The sequence below is a fragment of the Siphateles boraxobius genome, unplaced genomic scaffold (assembly GCF_051911475.1).
Source record: "Siphateles boraxobius isolate OS27281-9 unplaced genomic scaffold, OSU_SipBor_1 9, whole genome shotgun sequence".
In the NCBI taxonomy this organism is placed as follows: domain Eukaryota; kingdom Metazoa; phylum Chordata; class Actinopteri; order Cypriniformes; family Leuciscidae; genus Siphateles; species Siphateles boraxobius.
In genome coordinates, this window is record NW_027509219.1 from 16,792,137 (window position 1) to 16,810,143 (window position 18,007).

The 18,007-nt window shown below is 49.8% G+C and overlaps 1 protein-coding gene across 1 annotated transcript in view; it reads right to left on the minus strand.

Annotated features, from left to right (window-relative positions):
• hmcn2 (hemicentin 2) overlaps nucleotides 1-18,007 on the minus strand; it is a 149,402-nt gene that overhangs the window by 13,473 nt on the left and 117,922 nt on the right. Inside the window, exons 71-75 of the mRNA XM_077224262.1 lie at nucleotides 17,294-17,534; nucleotides 17,110-17,169; nucleotides 16,873-16,992; nucleotides 16,454-16,588; nucleotides 16,075-16,194 (exon numbers count right to left, since the gene is read on the minus strand). Coding sequence (XP_077080377.1) covers nucleotides 16,075-16,194; nucleotides 16,454-16,588; nucleotides 16,873-16,992; nucleotides 17,110-17,169; nucleotides 17,294-17,534 — 676 coding nt within the window. The remainder of the gene's footprint in view (nucleotides 1-16,074; nucleotides 16,195-16,453; nucleotides 16,589-16,872; nucleotides 16,993-17,109; nucleotides 17,170-17,293; nucleotides 17,535-18,007) is intronic.

An 18,007-nucleotide genomic window follows, 5' to 3' on the forward strand; every position in this document is an offset into this window, starting at 1 on the left:
GAACACCTCTGCGTGTGTGCGTCATGAAGCACGTATGGAATCAGTCCAATGGAGAGACGGAACGTCATAGGCGGGTGACGTCATCGACCAGGAAACTATAAAGCACCCCCAAAACACAAGCGCGACAGCTTCTTTGCCTTCAGTAAGCGCTATATGTGGATCTGTCTCAAGTGTTTTTGTCTGTCACTAAGCAGGAGTTTCACTATTTCAAAAAACGATATATATATATTATATTGAGAGACAATGGCGAGCGAACAACAATTTAAGAAGTGCGTTCCTCCCTGCTAGCGCTATTTAATGAGCGGGGATACACACAGCTTATGTGTTGTTTGTTTGGGAGTGCAGCATGCCCAGTCAGCTCTCGAGGGGGCTGATTGTGAGCATTGCGAGCGTTTGCCTCTTAGAACGCTCCGCTCCCGCCGATCACTCTTTGAGGAGAGTGGTTCGGTTCGCGATCCCCGCGGATCGGGTCCCGTTTATGCCGAGGCTGAGCGGCGACGTCATTCGTGGGGATCACAGATGGATCTAACAGCGGGGCTTGAGATGGGCTCTGCCCTATCTCAGCCCTTACCTGTTAGATCCAGTGCCTCAGTCTCGGGTTCGGAAGCACGCTCTGCGGTTTCTTCCCCCCGAACTGAGGCCCCAGTACTGCAACTATCCAGTTCTGAAGATCTTGATGTTGTTAGTCTGTATGCGGGAGATGTCGATGATTCGCCATCTCGCTCTCCCGAAAGTGAGGAGCTTATTGAGGTGCTCACTCGTGCTGTTTCTAAATTAAGCATCGAGTGGCCAGCTGTTAGGCAGGAGTCTAGAGAAAAATCTAAATTAGATGAAAGATTTTTGCCTTCCCGTTCTCAACCTCCACGCCGGTGCTTGCCCTTCTTTCCTGATCTCCACACAGAGGTTTCGAGATCGTGGAAAAAGCCGGTCTCTTATCGTGTTTTTAGCCCTCAAACTTCCACTTATTCAAACATTGTGGGGGCTAAATTTCATGGTTATGGGGCGATGCCCAAAGCAGAAGAGGCGCTTGCTAGTCATCTTTCTGCTGAAGCTGCTTCTTCTTTTAAAGCACCACTTTTACCCTCTAAGCCTCTTAGAAGTACGCCAGCTTTCGTGGGTAAGGCGTATTCGGCGGCCGGTCAAGCCTCGGCGTGCCTGCACACGATGTCCATCTTGCAGGCATACCAGGCTGACTTATTAAAGGATGTGAGTGACACTCAAGAGGTCAGCACTGACGTAGTTCACTAACTGTGTCAGGCTGCAGATTTATCTCTGCGCGCCACCAAGGAGTCGGCCAAGCTAATGGCCCGTACTATGGCAGCCCTGGTGGCCGCAGAGAGGCATCTATGGTTAAATCTCTCTGGTATGAAAGAAAAAGACAAAGCTTTTCTTTTGGACGCTCCGCTCTCTCCTCATGGTCTTTTTGGTGATTCTGTAAATACGGTCATAGATAGATTTCAGGAAGAGAAGAAACAGTCGGCACCGTTTCAGAAATTTATGCCTCTTAAAATTCATGTCCCCGGTCCTGCTGGGCGGGAGCAGTCCAGGCCGTCAGTCAGCTCCTCACATAGGGCGCAACAGAAGCAGAGTGTCGCGTCTCGTGCTCCCCCTTCCAAACAGTGGGACCAGACGCGGCACTCTCAGCCGAAGTCTTCTGGCAAAACTGATCTGAGGACAGTTATTATGGCTAAGAAGGCTTCGGCAAAGAGGAAGTCCTGACGCCACTGGCGTCAGGATGCTGAGGGTGGTCCCTGCCGTGGGAGAGAGGTGTTCACCGCATTACATGGTGCCCGCTCTTCTTCGGTGCCCTCAGGGGCCCGTTCTGCCAACCCAGCCTTCATGCCGGGGCACAGACGGTCCCAGCGAGCGCTTTCCCGAGGGACGCTCGCCCCCTCTGAGGAGGGTCTCAGAGCAGTTAAGCCAGTCGTTCCCTGCCGGTGCGCCGTTACAGGGCGCTGTGTTTGCTGCTCAAGTTACACCAGAAGCCAGTCTCGAGAGACTGGTACCCTTAGTAGTATTTCTGGCAGAGTGGAAAAGCCTTCCAAATATATCTCAGTGGGTTCTGCACACAGTAAAAAAGGGTTATACTATCCAATTCAGGTGTCGTCCACCAAAATTCAGAGGGGTTCTGCCCACAGTGGCCCCGAGCAGGCTCTGGTAATGGAACAAGAGGTGAAAGCGCTCATTCAAAAGGGGGCTATAGAACGGGTTCCTCCTCCCAGGTTGGAGTCAGGTTTTTACAGCCGATATTTCATCGTTCCAAAGAAGGATAGGGGGTTGCGTCCAATTATAGATCTGCGCCTGTTGAATCGCTCGGTAGGGAAGCTAAAATTCAAGATGCTCACTATCAAGCAGATCGTGTCACAAATCAGATCCGAGGACTGGTTTGTCACGATAGATCTGAAGGACGCGTACTTCCATATTTCCATCCTTCCACAACACAGGAAGTTCCTGAGGTTCGCCTTCGGGGGCGAGGCGTACCAGTACAAGGTTCTTCCATTTGGCCTAGCTTTATCTCCCCGCACTCTCACGAAATGCATGGATGCAGCTTTAGCGCCTCTGAGGTTTCAGGGCATTCGTATCCTCAATTACATCGACGATTGGTTGATTTTAGCTCAGACAGAGAAGATGGCGGTTCAGCATCGAGATGTTGTTCTCGCTTAAATGAGAAAGTTGGGGTTGAGGCTGAACGCAAAGAAAATTGTATTATCTCCTTCTGAGAAGACCACTTTTCTGGGTGTCGTTTGGGATTCGATCTCAAGGCAGGCGCGACTTTCTCCGACCCGCATCGCTTCGATTCTTTCAGCTATGAAACAAGTAAAGCTAGGCCAGCTACTCACTGTAAAACAGTTTCAGAGACTGTTGGGTCTGATGGCAGCAGCGTACAACGTTATACCTTGCGACATGTTGAACATGAGACCACTGCAGTGGTGGCTCCGGACCAAGGGATTCTCCCCGAGGGGAAATCCCCTCCGCACGATCAAAGTCACGCGGCGCTGCCTTCGTGCTCTGGTCATGTGGAAAGAAACCTGGTTCCTATCCAAAGGGCCTGTGTTGGGGGCTCTTTGTCGTCACGTAACGCTAACGACGGATGCTTCCCTCACAGGATGAGGGGCGGTCATGAGTGGTCGTCCAGCCCAAGGTCTGTGGTAGGACCATCATCTATCATGGCATATAAATTGTCTAGAGATGTTGGCGGTGTTCCAAGCTTTGAAACACTTCCTAGAAGACCTCAGAGGTCATCATGTGTTAGTTCAGTCAGACAACATGTCGGTGGTCTCGTATATAAGTCATCAGGGGGGCCTGCGGTCGCGTCCACTTTACAAGTTGGCCCGTCAGATTCTCCTGTGGTCCCAGAGAGCTATGTATCTTCCTGGTTATTTGAATGTGGTAGCAAACTCCCTGTCGAGGCAGGTGCCGAGGGCAGGGGAATGGAGGCTCCACCCCGAGGTGGTGGAGCTCCTTTGGTTGAGTTTCGGTCGCGCCGAGGTGGACCTATTCGCTTCCAAGGAGACAACGCACTGTCATCTGTGGTTCTCCATCAGTCAGCCAGCCCCTCTGGGGTTGGACGCTCTGGTACAGCCGTGGCCAAGGTCACGTCTGTATGCCTTTCCCCCGGTTGCTCTGCTACCAGGAGTTCTGGAGAGAGGTCGCCGAGACGGGGTCAGCCTACTTCTAGTAGCCCCGTTCTGGCCGGCCCGAGTATGGTTCGCGGACCTAATATCTCTTCTGGACGGCTCTCCTTGGAAATTCCGATCAGGAGGGATCTACTCTCTCAGGAGGGCGGTACGATATTTCACCCCCGCCCAGAGTTGTGGAAACTGTGGGCTTGGCCTCTGAGGGGGCCCAGCTCATAGAATCTGGTCTCTCAACTGAGGTTGTTGAGACCATCCTTCACTCCAGATCTCCGTCCACGAGGTAATTATATGCCCTGAAGTGGAAACTTTTCACTTCTTGGTGTGCAGAACACCGGCAGGACCCAGTTAACGGCCCAGTGGGTGCAGTGCTGGAGTTTCTGCAGGAGCGTTTCTCTGCAGGGTTATCCCCCTCCACACTAAAGGTGTATGTGGCGGCACTAGCTGCTTACCATGTCCCTTTCAGAGGAGTTTCTCTTGGGAGACACCCACTTATAACTCGCTTCCTTCGTGGCACTTTGAGGCTGAGGCCTGCAGTTCGTACGAGGGTGCCGACTTGGGATTTGGCCATTGTACTACAGGGCCTTTCTTTGGCCCCCTTTGAACCTATTGAGGAAGTTTCTGAGAAATTTCTGGAGTTTCTGGAGTTTTCGCCTGGTATGGTTAAGGCTTTTCTATACCCTAGACCAGGTTATGTCCCTAAGGTCCCTACTAATGCTGTCAGACCTACAGTGCTGCAGGCTTTCTATCCTCCTCCTTTTGTGTCATCAGATCAGGAGAAACTTAACCTTCTCTGCCCGGTTAGGGGGTTAGACGCTTACGTCCACAGAGCTGCCCTGTGGAGGAAATCAGAACAGTTATTTGTGTGCTTTGGACCACCCAGGAAAGGGTGTCCCGCGTCTAAACAGAGAATGAGCAAGTGGGTGGTTGAGGCCATCTCACTTGCTTATGAGTCGGCTGGTCAGCCTTCACCTTTGGCTGTACGAGCCCACTCTACTAGGAGTATGGCTGCTTCTAAAGCATTGTTGTCAGGAGTATCGCTAAGTAATGTTTGTGATGCGGCTGGGTGGTCCTCACCGCATACATTTGTTAAGTTCTATGAATTGGACTTAAGTTCCACTCCTGGGGCGCAGGTGCTCTCGTCCTCTGTGCGCTAGTTCCCACATGACGGTCATTTGCTCCTATGGCGACGTGGGTATTGGCGTTCCCACAGCTTGACGCAGCTCGAGTTCCCTTGAAAGGGAACGTCTCGGTTACGTATGTAACCCTAGTTCCCTGATAGGGAACGAGACGCTGCGTCGTTTTGCCATACTCCCAGCATGCCCGTTAGCGCTTCCTTCAGGCCTATCAGAAGCTGTCGCGCTTATGTTTTGGGGGTGCTTTATAGTTTCCTGGTCGATGACGTCACCCGCCTATGACGTTCCGTCTCTCCATTGGACTGATTCCATACGTGCTTCATGACGCACACACGCAGAGGCGTTCCCACAGCTTGACGCAGCGTCTCGTTCCCTATCAGGGAACTAGGGTTACATACATAACCAAGACGTTTTGTATGACTGTTCATTAGTTAGTTCTTAGTTATTTTTCTTGAACCTTAATGAATACATAATTAATAGTAGTTCTTCAGGAGTTATGACATAATTCATTAGTTATTGATTAACTAACTGTTAATTAACACAATCATAAAATTATATTACATACTGATTAGTTCCCCTTCAGGGACTACCGCTGCGTGTAATCGCAGTGGGAACGCCCTCAGCGTGACGCGTCTGAAGCATGAATGAAATCAGTCAATGGAGAGAATGAGCGTACGGCGAGTGACGTCATCGACCAGGAAGCTATAAATATCCCCTGAGCACACAATACGCCAGCTTTTTGTACTTCAGCAGCTCTGTGTGTGTCTGAATCTGTCGATTGTGTTTGTCTGTTTTGTCAGGAGTTTATCACTATATATATTATATAAAAAAACCAATATGAGCGAGCAGTATAAGAAGTGTGTTCCCCCCTGTACTCGATACATCACGGGTGGGGATTCACACGAGCTATGTGTGGCTTGTTTGGGAGTTCAGCATGCCCAGTCGGCTCTCGAGGGAGTCGATTGTTAGCATTGCGAGCGCTTTCCTCTGAGAACTCTGCGCTCGCGGCGATCGCTCTTCGAGGAGAGTGATTTGCTGCGAGCTCCTCAAGGCTCGGGTCCCGCTTCTGTTGAGGCAGAGCGGCTGCGCTTGTCTTGGGGTTTCGCAGATGGATCTCACCGGCGACGTTGAGACGGGCTCCGCCCTATCTCAGCTTTCTCCGGGGGGATCCAGTGCCTCTCACCCGGCTTTGGAAGAACGCGCTGCGGCGGTTACTTCTGCCCGGGTGAAGGCACATGATGATGTTGAATTAAAAAAAAGATTATCCAGTTCTGTGGAGCTGGATGTCGAAAGTTTTGCATCAAAGGAAACTAGTTTGTCACATTATACTGCAAATGAAGAAGGTTTGATGGATGTGTTATTTAAAAAAACAAAAAAACGGGCTGTTGAAAAGCTCAGTATCGAGTGGCCAGCTGATAGACAGGAGTCTAGTAATAAAAGTAAACTAGATGATACATTTCTGTCTGCACGACCTCAACCTTCTCGCCGGTGTTTCAAAGACCTGGGTTAGACCGGTTTCAAGCAGAATTTACACAAATCAGTCTAATGCTTTGGTAACATTGTTGGTACTAAATTTGCTGGTTATGTGACGATGTCGGAGGCGGAGGAGACGCTCGCGAGCTATCTCTCTCCAGCTTCATCATCTACACTTAAAGCACCGGTTCTGCCCACTAAACCACTAAAAAAAAATATATATATTTCTGTGTTAGTGGGGAAGGCTTACTCGGCGGCGGGCCAGGAGGAAATTTCTGTTTAAATGATTTATGAGCTCAGGCAGACTGCTGATCTCACTCTCCGGGCCACCAGGGAGACAGCTAATTCTATCGGCCGGTCTTTGGCAGCCATGGTGGCCACAGAGAGACACTTGTGGTTGAGTCAGACCTCTATGAAGGAAAAAGAGAAGACTCTCCTTTTAAATGCTCCAGTTTCGCCTATGGGCCTCTTTGGTGACGCTCTTCTTTCTGTCACGGAGAGGTTCCAGGAAGAGAAGAAACAGGCGGCTGCTTTTCAGAAATTTATGCCCCTTAAAGTGCGTGTCGCTGGGGCTGCTGAGCGAGGGCAGTCCCAGTCGCCGAGTACCTCAAAAAGAGCGCAGCAGAATGAAGTGTCGCGTCTCGTGCCCCCCCGCAGAGAAACTGGAGGGGCGAGGCGGGGCGCTCCCCGGCGCGACCATCCCGTGGTAGGGCTGATCTGAGGACAGTCATTATCGCCAAGAAGGCCGCGTCGAAAAAATCCTGACGTACTGAACGTCAGGAATCTGAGGGTGGTCCCCATCGTGAAAGACTTGAGTTCACTGCACAATAACCCCTCAGGGGTCTGCTCTACTTACCCTGCCTTTACAGGGCGTCGAGAGACTCGGCGAGCGATTTCCCGAGGTACGCTCGCCCCCTCCGAGGAGGGTTGTGGAGTGCCCAGACCTGCTGTTCCCTGCCAGTGTGTTACAGGGTGCTGTGTCTGTCACTCGGGATGTTCATCCAGAGGCCAGCCTCGAGAGGCTGGTTCCCTTAGTAGAGTTCCTGGTGGAATGGAAAATTCTCCCCAATGTTTCTCAAATGGGTCCTGAATACTATAGAGAACGGGTATGCTATCCTGACGTGCTGAACGTCGGGACTCTGAGGGTGGTCCCCATCGTGAAAGACCTGAGTTCACTGCACAAAAACACGGTGCCCTGTCTTTTCCGATGCCCTCAGGGGTCTGCTCAACTAACCCTGCCTTCCCAGGGCGTAGAGTGACTCGGCGAGCGATTTCACGAGGGACGTCCGCCCCCTCCGAGGAGGGTTGCGGAGTGCCCAGACCAGCTGTTCCCTGCCAGTACGTTACAGGGCGCTGTGTCTGTCACTCGGGATGTTCAAATCAGATCCGAGGACTGGTTTGTCACGATAGATCTAAAGGACGCTTACTTCCATGTATATATCCTCCCTCAACACAGGAAGTTCCTGAGGTTCGCTTTCGGGGGCGAAGCGTACCAATATCGGGTTCTTCCGTTCGGCCTAGCACTGTCACCCCGAACATTCACGAAGTGTATGGATGCCGCTATAGCCCCGCTGAGGTTACAGGGCATCCGCATTCTGAACTATATAGACGATTGCTTGATTCTAGCTCAATCGGAACAACAGGCGGTTCGGCACCGAGATGTCGTTCTTGCTCATATCAAGTGACTGGGGCTGAGGCTCAACGCCAAGAAGAGTGTTCTTTCTCCATTACAGAGAACCACTTTTCTAGGTGTAGTGTGGGATTCAACGACGATGCAGGCACGATTGTCACCTGCTCGTATTGCTTTGATTCTCGGCGCAGTAGATCAGGTCAAGCTAGGCCAGGCATCCACTGTAAAACAGTTCCAGAGACTGTTAGGTCTCATGGCAGCTGCGTCCAACGTGATACCTTTTGGCCTCTTGCACATGAGACCGTTACAGTGGTGGCTCAGAACCAAGGGATTCTCCCCGAGGGGAAATCCGCTTCGCATGATCATGAGTTCGCGACGGTGTCATCGCGCCCTGATCATGTGGAAAGATCCTTGGTTTCTGTCCCAAGGCCCTGTGTTAGGAGCTCCTTGTCGTCGCGTTATGCTAACGACAGATGCTTCTCTCACGGGTTGGGGGGGCGATCATGGATGGTCGCCCGGCTCAGGGTCTGTGGGAGGACAATCATCGTCTGTGGCCCATAAACTGCCTAGAGATGTTGGCGGTGTTTCAGGCTCTGAAACACTTCCTCCCAGACCTAAGGGGCCACCATGTTCTTGTCCGGACAGACAACACATCGGTGGTTTCTTATATCAACCATCAGGGGGGTCTGTGTTCTCGCCCGCTTTACAAACTGGCACGTCAGATCCTTCTATGGTCCCAGGGGAAAATTCTTTCTTTGAGAGCTATTTATCTCCCAGGGTATTTAAATCAGGGGCCAGACATCCTGTCAAGACAGGGGCCGAGGCCCGGGGAATGGAGTCTTCACCCCGAGATGGTGGAACTCCTATTGAAACATTTCGGTCGTGCCGAGGTAGACATATTTGCTTCTCGAGAAACATCACACTGCCCGCTGTGTTCTCTCTCAGCCATCCAGCCCCGCTGGGGTTGGATGCGATGGTACATCCGTGGCCGAGGTCACGTCTGTACGCTTTTCCCCCGATCGCTCTGCTCCCGGGAGCTCTGGAGATGGGAGTTCTGCCGGGACGGGCTCAGTCTCCTGCTAATAGCCCCGTTCTGGCCGGCCCGAGTATGGTTTGCGGACCTAGTGTCTCTCCTCGACGGCTCTCCCCTGGAGATACCGATCAGGAGAGATCTGCTCTCTCAGGCGAGCGGGTCGATCCTAAAAAAAAAAAAAAAAATCACCCCCGTCCAGAGCTATGGAGGCTGTGGGCTTGGCCTCTGAGGGGGCCCAGCTCATAGATTCTGGTCTCTCGGCTGAGGTCGTTGAGACCATCCTCCAATCCAGAGCTCCCTCCACGAGGAAGTTATATGCCGCGAGGTGGAAACTTTTCACCTCTTGGTGTGGAGAGCGCCAGCAGGACCCAGTTAACTGCCCGGTCGGTACAGTGCTGGGTTTCCTGCAGGACCGTCTCTCCACAGGGTTATCCCACTCCACACTGAAGGTGTATGTGGCGGCCTTAGCTGCTTACCCTACCACTTCAAGTGGAGGTTCCCTCGGGAAACACCTACTTATGTCTCGCTTCCTTCGTGGCACCTTGAGGCTGAGGCCTGCAGTTCGCAAGAAGGTACCAGCTTGGGATCTGGCCATCATCTTAGTAGGTCTCTCCCTTGCTCCTTTCGAGCCCATCGAGGAAGTTTCGGATAAGTTTCTTACTCTAAAGACTATCCTTCTCGCTATCTCATCTCTAAAAAGAATTGGAGATATTCAAGCACTTTCGGTGGCTCCCTCGTGCCTGGAATTTGCTCCTGGTTAAGGCTTTTCTCTTTCCGAGACCAGGTTATGTTCCTAAGGTTCCAACTGTTTCTGTTAGACCTATAGTTCTGCAGGTTTTCTGTCCTCCGCCTTTTCTGACGTCAGACCAGGAGAAACTTAATTTGCTGTGCCCAGTTTGGGCTTTAGATGCTTACGTCCACAGAGCTGCCCTGTGGAGGAGATCGGAACAACTGTTCGTCTTTTTGGGTCACCTAAGAAAGGGTGTCCTGTATCTAGGCAAAGGATGAGCAAGTGGGTGGTCGAGGCCATCTCACTTGCTTATGGTTCGGCCCATCAGCCTTCACCTTTGGCTGTAAGGGCTCATTCCACCTGGAGTATGGCTGCTTCTACAGCTCTTCTTTCAGGAGCTTCTCTTCAGGGCGTTTGTGTTGCGGCAGGCTGGTCCTCACCGCACACTTTCGTCAGATTTTATTCCCTTGACCTTAGCTCCACTCCAGGGGCTCAGGTTCTCTCGTCGGTTTGTGTCTCCTGATGACACAAGACGGGGATTTGGTCGTATGGGGATGTGGGTATTGCGTTCCCACTGCGATTACACGCAGCGGTAGTCCCTGAAGGGGAACGTCCCGGGTTACGTATGTAACTCTAGTTCCCCGAAGGGACGGACGCTGCGTGTCCTGCCATACTCTCGGCATCCCCTTGGGTCGCTGCTTCAGTAACTTTTAAGCTGGCGTATTGTGTGCTCAGGGGATATTTATAGCTTCCTGGTCGATGACGTCACTCGCCGTACGCTCATTCTCTCCATTGACTGATTTCATTCATGCTTCAGACGCGTCACGCTGAGAGCGTTCCCACTGCGATTACACGCAGCGTCCGTCCCTTCGGGGAACTAGGGTTACATACGTAACCCGGGACGTTAACACATCTTCCTTAGTAGTTAACAGTAGTGAAGTAGTAGTTAATGAAGAATTACCTATTAGTTCTTCAATAATTCCTTATTAGTTATGCAGTAAGTGATGTGACCAGTAGTGGTGGTTAAAAAAACAAAACAAAACAAAAAAAACCTCTCAGGTTACGTTATGTAACCCTGGTTCCCTGAGAGGGAACGAGACGCTGCGTTTGAGACGCGGTGGGAACGCTCTGCGTGATTACGTCATGAAGCACGAGTAAAATCAGTCCAATGGAAGGCCGCGACGACATAGGTGACGTCATAGACCAGGAAACTATAAAGCAACCCTGAAATCAGACCACGATAGCTTCTGAAAAACCTGAAGCAAGTCGATCAGGGCATGCAAGAAGTATGGCAGGCAAACGCAGCATTTCGTTCCCTCTCAGGGAACCAGGGTTTCATACGTAACCTGAGACGTTCCCTTCCCTTTCAAGGGAACTCGAGCTGCGTTTGAGATGCGGTGGGAACCCCATACCCACTACGCCATAGTGACAAATGCCCGTTCTGTGTGAAAGTCCTGCGCACACTAAGAAGCAAGCAACCTTTCCCCAGGAGTGGAGAGGTCAAGGTCATAAAACCTGACAAATGTATGCGGAGAGGAACATCCTGCCGCATTACACACGTCAAGATGGGAAACTCCCGAAATTAAGGCCATAAAGCCCGCCATACTCCGAGTAGAATGGGCCCGCACAGCCATAGGTGAAGGCTGTCCGGCCGCTTCATAAGCCAATGAAATAGCCTCGACTATCCATTTACTCATATCCTGTTTAAATGCAGGGCATCCTCTCTTGAGTGACCCAAAACAAACAAATAGTTGCTCAGATTTACGCTAGAGGGCAGCTCTGTGAACGTAGGCATCTAAATCCAGGACTGGACATAACAGGTTAAGCTGTTCCTGGTCTGGGGTATTAAAGGGTGGAGGATAAAAGGCCTGCAGCACTATTGGGCCCCCAACATTTAGTGGGACCTTAGGAATATAACTCGACCTGGGGTAGAGAAATGCCTTCACCATACCAGGTGTAAATTCCAGACATGAAGGAGCAACCTACAGAGCATGTAAATCACCAATTCTCTTGATAGATGAAATAGCAAGGAGAAATAAAGTTTTTAGGGTGAGGAATTTTTCTGAAACCTCCTCGATGGGCTCGAAGGGAGCTAAAGCCAGACCCTCGAGTACAATGGCCAAGTCCCACGCCGGTGCTCTAGAGTGCAGTGCAGGTCTCAACCTCAATGTACCATGGAGAAAGCGAGTAATTAAAGGGTTTCTCCTGATAGAAGTACCCCCCAGAGGGGTGTGGTAGGCAGATATAGCCGCCACATAAACCTTTAGGGTAGAAGGAGATAACCTGGCAGAGAAACGGTCTTGCAGAAAATCAAGAACTGAACCAACAGGGCAGTTAACAGGATCTAACTGACGTTCAACACACCAAGTGGTGAAAAGTTTCCATTTTAGCGCATACAGCCTTCTCGTGGAAGGAGCTCTGGATTGAAGAATGGTTTCTACACCCCTCAGAGGCCAGGCCCACAGTTTACACAACTCCGGCCGAGGGTGAAATATCGTGCCCCCGGCCTGGGACAGGAGGTCCACCCTGAGTGGGATCTCCAAGGGAGAGCCGTCCAGCAGAGACACCAAGTCCGAGAACCATACTCGGGTCGGCCAATAAGGGGCTACTAGTAACAGACTCGGCGAACCCTCTCCAGAACCCCCGGAAGCACAGATATCGGGGGAAAGGCGTACAGGTGCAACCTCCGCCACATCTGCACCATAGCATCCAGGCCGAGAGGAGCTGGGTGCGTTAGAGAGAACCACATGGGACAATGGGTTGAATCTGATGATGCGAAAAGGTCTACCTGAGCACGAACAAACTCTTCCCACAGGAGCTCCACCACTTTGGGGTGAAGTCTCCACTCCCCGGGCCTCAGCCCGTCTCGACAGAATATCTGCTCCCACATTCTGACGCCCCGGGATATGTACCGCTTTGAGCGACAATAACTTCCCCTGGGCCCCTAGGAGGATCTGATGGGCCAATTTGCAAAGATGAGGTGACCTCAGACCCCCCTGATGGTTGATATAGGAGACCACCGAAGTGTTCTCTGTGCGGACCAAAACATGATGGCCTCTCAGGTCTGGCAGGAAATATTTGAGAGCTCGATATACCGCCATCAACTCCAGACGATTTATGTGCCAGGAACATTGATGGTTCTACCAAAGACCTTGTGCCGAGCGGTCACTCATGACCGCCCCCCATCCCGTGAGGGAAGCATCCGTCGAAAGCGTGACGCGTCGACAAGGAGCCCCCAAAGCTGGGCCCTGCGCAAGGAACCAAGGTTTCTTCCACATGACCAAGGCACGAAGGCATAGGCGCGTGACCTTGATCTTGCGGAACGGATTTCCCCTCGGAGAAAACCCCTGCAGGGGTCTCATGTACAGAAGACCAAAAGTAATAACGTTGGACGCAGCTGCCATGAGACCCAACAGTCTCTGAAACTGTTTCACAGTGAGTGACTGGCCTAGTTTCACATTCTTTGCGGCTGTGAGAATCGCAGAAATACAAGCAGGAGACAGGCGTGCCTGCATTGTGGTCGAATCCCAAATTACACCTAGAAAAGTGGTCCTCTGAGCAGGAAGGAGCACACACTTTTTGGTGTTGAGCCACAACCCCAAACTCTTTATATGGGATAGAACAACATCTCGATGCTGAACTGCCACCTGCTCTGACTGAGCTAAAATCAACCAATCGTCGATGTAATTTAATACGCGGATGCCCTGGAGTGTCAACGGAGCCAGAGCTGCATCCACGCATTTTGTAAAGGTGCGGGCAGATAAACCTAGGCCAAATGGAAGAACCCGATATTGGTATGCTTCGCCCCTGAAAGCGAACCTCAGGAACCTCCTGTGATAAGGATGGATAGATACATGGAAGTACGCGTCCTTCAAATCTATTGTGACAAACCAGTCCTCGGACTGAATCTGTGATACAATCTGTTTGAGTGTAAGCATTCTGAACTTGAGTTTCTGAACTCTGCTGTTTAACTGGCGCAGATCTAGAATAGGACGCAACCCTCCATCCATCTTTGGAACAATGAAGTAACGGCTGTAAAACCCTGACTCTCGGCTGGGAGGAGAAACCCTTTCTATAGCTCCTTTTTGAAGAAGTGTCAGTACTTCCTGCTCCATAACCAGAGCCTGCTGTGAGTCCACTACCGTGGGGAGGACCCCTTGAAATCTGGGCGGACGAGAACCGAACTGAATTCTGTAACCCTTTTCTATTATGTGCAGGACCCATAGAGAAATATTTGGCAGAAGTTTCCACGCTGCCAGAAATTCCGATAAGGAAACCAGTCTCTCGAGACTGGCCTCTGGATTTGATTGAACAATCATTTCGGCGCCCTGAAGTGGCGAACCGGCAGGGAACAACCGAACTGACTGTTCTACAACCCTCCTCAGAGGATTGCACGGGGATGCTGACAGCTCGGCGCCCTGAAGCGGCGAACCGGCAGGGAACAACCGAAGTGTTAACGCTGCGGCTCTCCTCGGAGAGTCGCCCCCCGGAGGGTGCCAAGGAGGGACGGTTCCTCGGAATCATTTCTCCCTGGAGGGGACCACCCTCAGAAGCCTGATAGCCTTGGCGTCAGGACAACTTCTTCTTAGACCAAGCTCTCCTAGAGATAACAGTCCTCAGATCTTGTCTACCTCTAACAGACTTGGACTGCGACCGCCACTCAGGAACCTCAGATTGAGGAGGTGCCCGAGCGGTGACGCTCTGTTTTTGCTGGACTCTGTGAGCGGAGCTCGTAGATGGATGAGGCTGCTCAGACTTTATACCACGAGCAGCCTCTGGGACACTAGACCGGCGAGGAAGAAACCTCTGAAACGCAGCCGTTTGTTTCTTATTTTCTTGAAACCTATCGACGACACAATTTATGGCGTCGCCGAACAGACTTGTAGGTGACAGCGGTGCGTCCAGAAGAACAGATCTATCTTTATCCTTTATTTCTGATAAATTCAACCACAAATGACGTTCCGTGGCCATAGAGCGGCCCACAGACTTTGCCGTCTCCTTGGTGGCCCGGAGAGATAGATCTGTCGTGCGACGCAATTCTCGAATTACGTCAGCACTAACTTCCTCACAATCGTCTATGTCCCTCAGCAGGTCAGCCTGGTACGCTTGGAGAATTGACATTGTGTGCAAGCATGCCGCGGCCTGACCTGCTGCCGAATACGCTTTACCCACCAATAAAGATGTATTTTTTAAAGGTTTGGGGTGGTAACGTCGGGGCTTTCAGAGGAGAAGATGACTCGGGGGAAAGATAACTCGCTAGTGTGTCCTCCGCGCGAGGCATAGATAAATAACCATAGTGCTCAATACCTTGAATTTTACTATAATTACTGGTCTGAGGGTTATGTACTCTGAAAGATGCCGGTTTGATCCACGATCTCGACACCTCAGTGTGGAGATTGGGAAAGAACGGGAGTTCCCGACGAGGATGTCGTGATCTAGATGGTAGATAACGTTCATCTAACAGACTCTTTCTAGATACCACATCAACATCATCGGCTGGCCACTCAATATTTAATTTAGCTACAGCACGAGATAAAACCTCCATAAGCTCCTCATCAGCAGGGGTATGAGCTGGCAAACACTCAAAATCCCCCATACTCACGACATCCAGATCCTCAGAACTGGATAGCCGCAATATTGGTGCCCCAGCCCGGGAAGGAGAAGCCGCAGAGCGGGCTCCTTCCTGGGCAGAGACACCGGATCCATCTGCGAACCCCAAGATGAAAGTCGACTCTGAGCCTCAGCTGCAGCGGGACCCGCACCCCGGGGAACACGAACCGAACCGTCCTCCTCGAAGAATGATCGGCGAGAGCGGAGCGTCTTCATAGATAGACTCATACAATGCTCACAATCAGCCCCCTCGAGGACTGACTGGGCATGCTCCACTCCCAAACAAGCAACACAAAGCTGATGTTTGTCCCCACCCGTAGTATAACGAGGGCAGGGAACAACACACCGTCTATAATCTTGCTTGCTCGCCATAATGATATATATATATATAAATATATATATAATATATATATATATATATATATATATATTGGGCTTGACAGACAACAATAAATAGACAAGGACAGATATCACAGAGAGCGCTTGCTGAAGGTACAGAAGCTATCGCGGTCTGATTTCAGGGTTGCTTTATAGTTTCCTGGTCTATGACGTCACCTATGTCGTAGCGGGCTTCCATTGGACTGATTTTACATGTGCTTCACTACGTAATCACACAGAGCGTTCACACCGCGTCTCAAGCGCAGCTCGAGTTCCCTTGAAAGGGAACTGTCTGCTACAATGTTCTTATTGTGTTCATGTACTGCAAAACCTTTTTACCAACAAAGAGGAATATGAGTAAGGTTAGGGACACATTTCATGGAACTAACAACAACAAACCTGTGAAATTCAGTATAGTTTTCGATATAGTTTTACAAAGTGACACTGACCCAGGCAGCGATGTCCCACCAGCTGGTATCCTGTGTGACAGGTGCAGCGGAAGGAGCCTAGAGTATTGAAACACTGCTGCTGGCATGGAGACACTGCTGATTCTTGACACTCATCCACATCTGAAGGAAAAGATCTTTCAGTCAACCTTCATCTATGGTTCCTGTTCTAGAACAATCACTTTTACATTCAGTCTAAAGTTACAAACCTGATAATATAGAGTTCTATAGTGGAAAACTCAAAGAATTTTCAAAACATTGTTGACTTGAGCAGTAAATAAAGGTAATAAATTCTCCATCCATTAAACATGCTGGGAGTATGAACCAAATGCTGATACATATAAAAACAGTTAATTTTTTTTTATATAGTAGTCAAGCTAACCTTCACAGCTGGTGCCAACTAAACTGGGTTTGAAGCCTAGGCCACACTGGGCTTGACAGCGATACGTCCCAACAGTGTTCACACACTGCTGGTTGGGGTGACACAAGTGGGAACCTTGGCTGCATTCGTCAATATCTGAATTCAAACAAAATCACTCAGTTTATAACTGTTCTATTTTTTTTTTTAAAGAAAGAAAGAAAATAAGTAACATTCCAGTTTATTTTGCTGATATCATCTAGTGACCTTTTAACTTTATTATGGATAGTGCCATCAAAATACTAAGTTTAAGTTAAGCTCAACAGACAGTACAGATGCTTATTTTGTACTGAACCGGAACATCTCCTGAAATAGATAATTCAAGTGAATTTGAGTAAAAGTCTAATATAAATTGGATAATTAATGATTAATATATATCTGACCTTGGCAGGTGTTTGACTCGGTAGAGATGGTGAATCCAGATGGACACGCGCAGGAGAAACCGCCCATGATATTATTACATGAGTGTGAGCAGGGAGAGACAACAGCACATTCATCTTCATCTAAGAAAAAAAAATCATTCTGATCACATTCTGTAACAAGTTTTGTATAAATATAGGTAAAAGAATGTGGACTTTTATAGGTAGTATGCAGCAGCATATGATTTTTTGTGAACATACCGGCACAGTAAGATGCCGTGTCCAAGACAAAACCTTTTGGACATGTCTCTCCATCACCCTCTACACAGAAATTAAACATTGATTAAGTCATTTTGAATTGAGCTATGTTTTATAAAACAAAAAGTGTATATTATGAAAACACACCATTTTACACAATCAAATGAAAAACTGTACATGGACTGACCTGGTATGAGTAAGCTGGCAGTCATCTGGAACTCAAGGCTGAGAGTGAAAAGACTGTAGGTGCCTGTAATTCCTGTCAGTCTGAGGAGTTGCAGCAGGGGCCCCTGACGGTTCTCTGGCCCCTCAAAAACCACAGAATGATTGCAGCGCAGGGTCATGGGAGCCCCATCCCATATGTGATTCTGTGAGGACCAGGAATAAAGCTGCCCGGAGCCTGTCTGCACATACGACTCGTCAAACTCCTAATGAACAGAAGAAAATAAAACAAACTTAATTTTTTGGTTAACTATCCCTTTTTTGACTCTGTAGTGGCCTCAGCCATATTCTATGGAGTAGTCTGCTGGGGCAGCAGCATCTCTACTGCAGACAGGAAGAGACTAGACAAGCTGATCAGGAAGGCCAGGTCAGTCCTGGGGATTCCCCTGGACACTATACAGGAGGTGGGAGAAAGGAGGATGGTAGCAAAAATATCATCATTGCTGCAGAACGCCTATCACCCCTTGTATGTAACCGTTACATCACTGAGCAGCTCCTTTAGTCACAGACTGATACATCCTAAGTGTCTGAAGGAGCGTTACAGAAGGTCTTTTTTCCCTGCTGCTGTTAGACTTTATAACCAAAGCTGTTCCCAGTAGACCAGTCATCAAAATACACTGTTATTACTTTTTAGCTTATACATTGTATTGTGTATATACTGTATATACTGTTATTATAG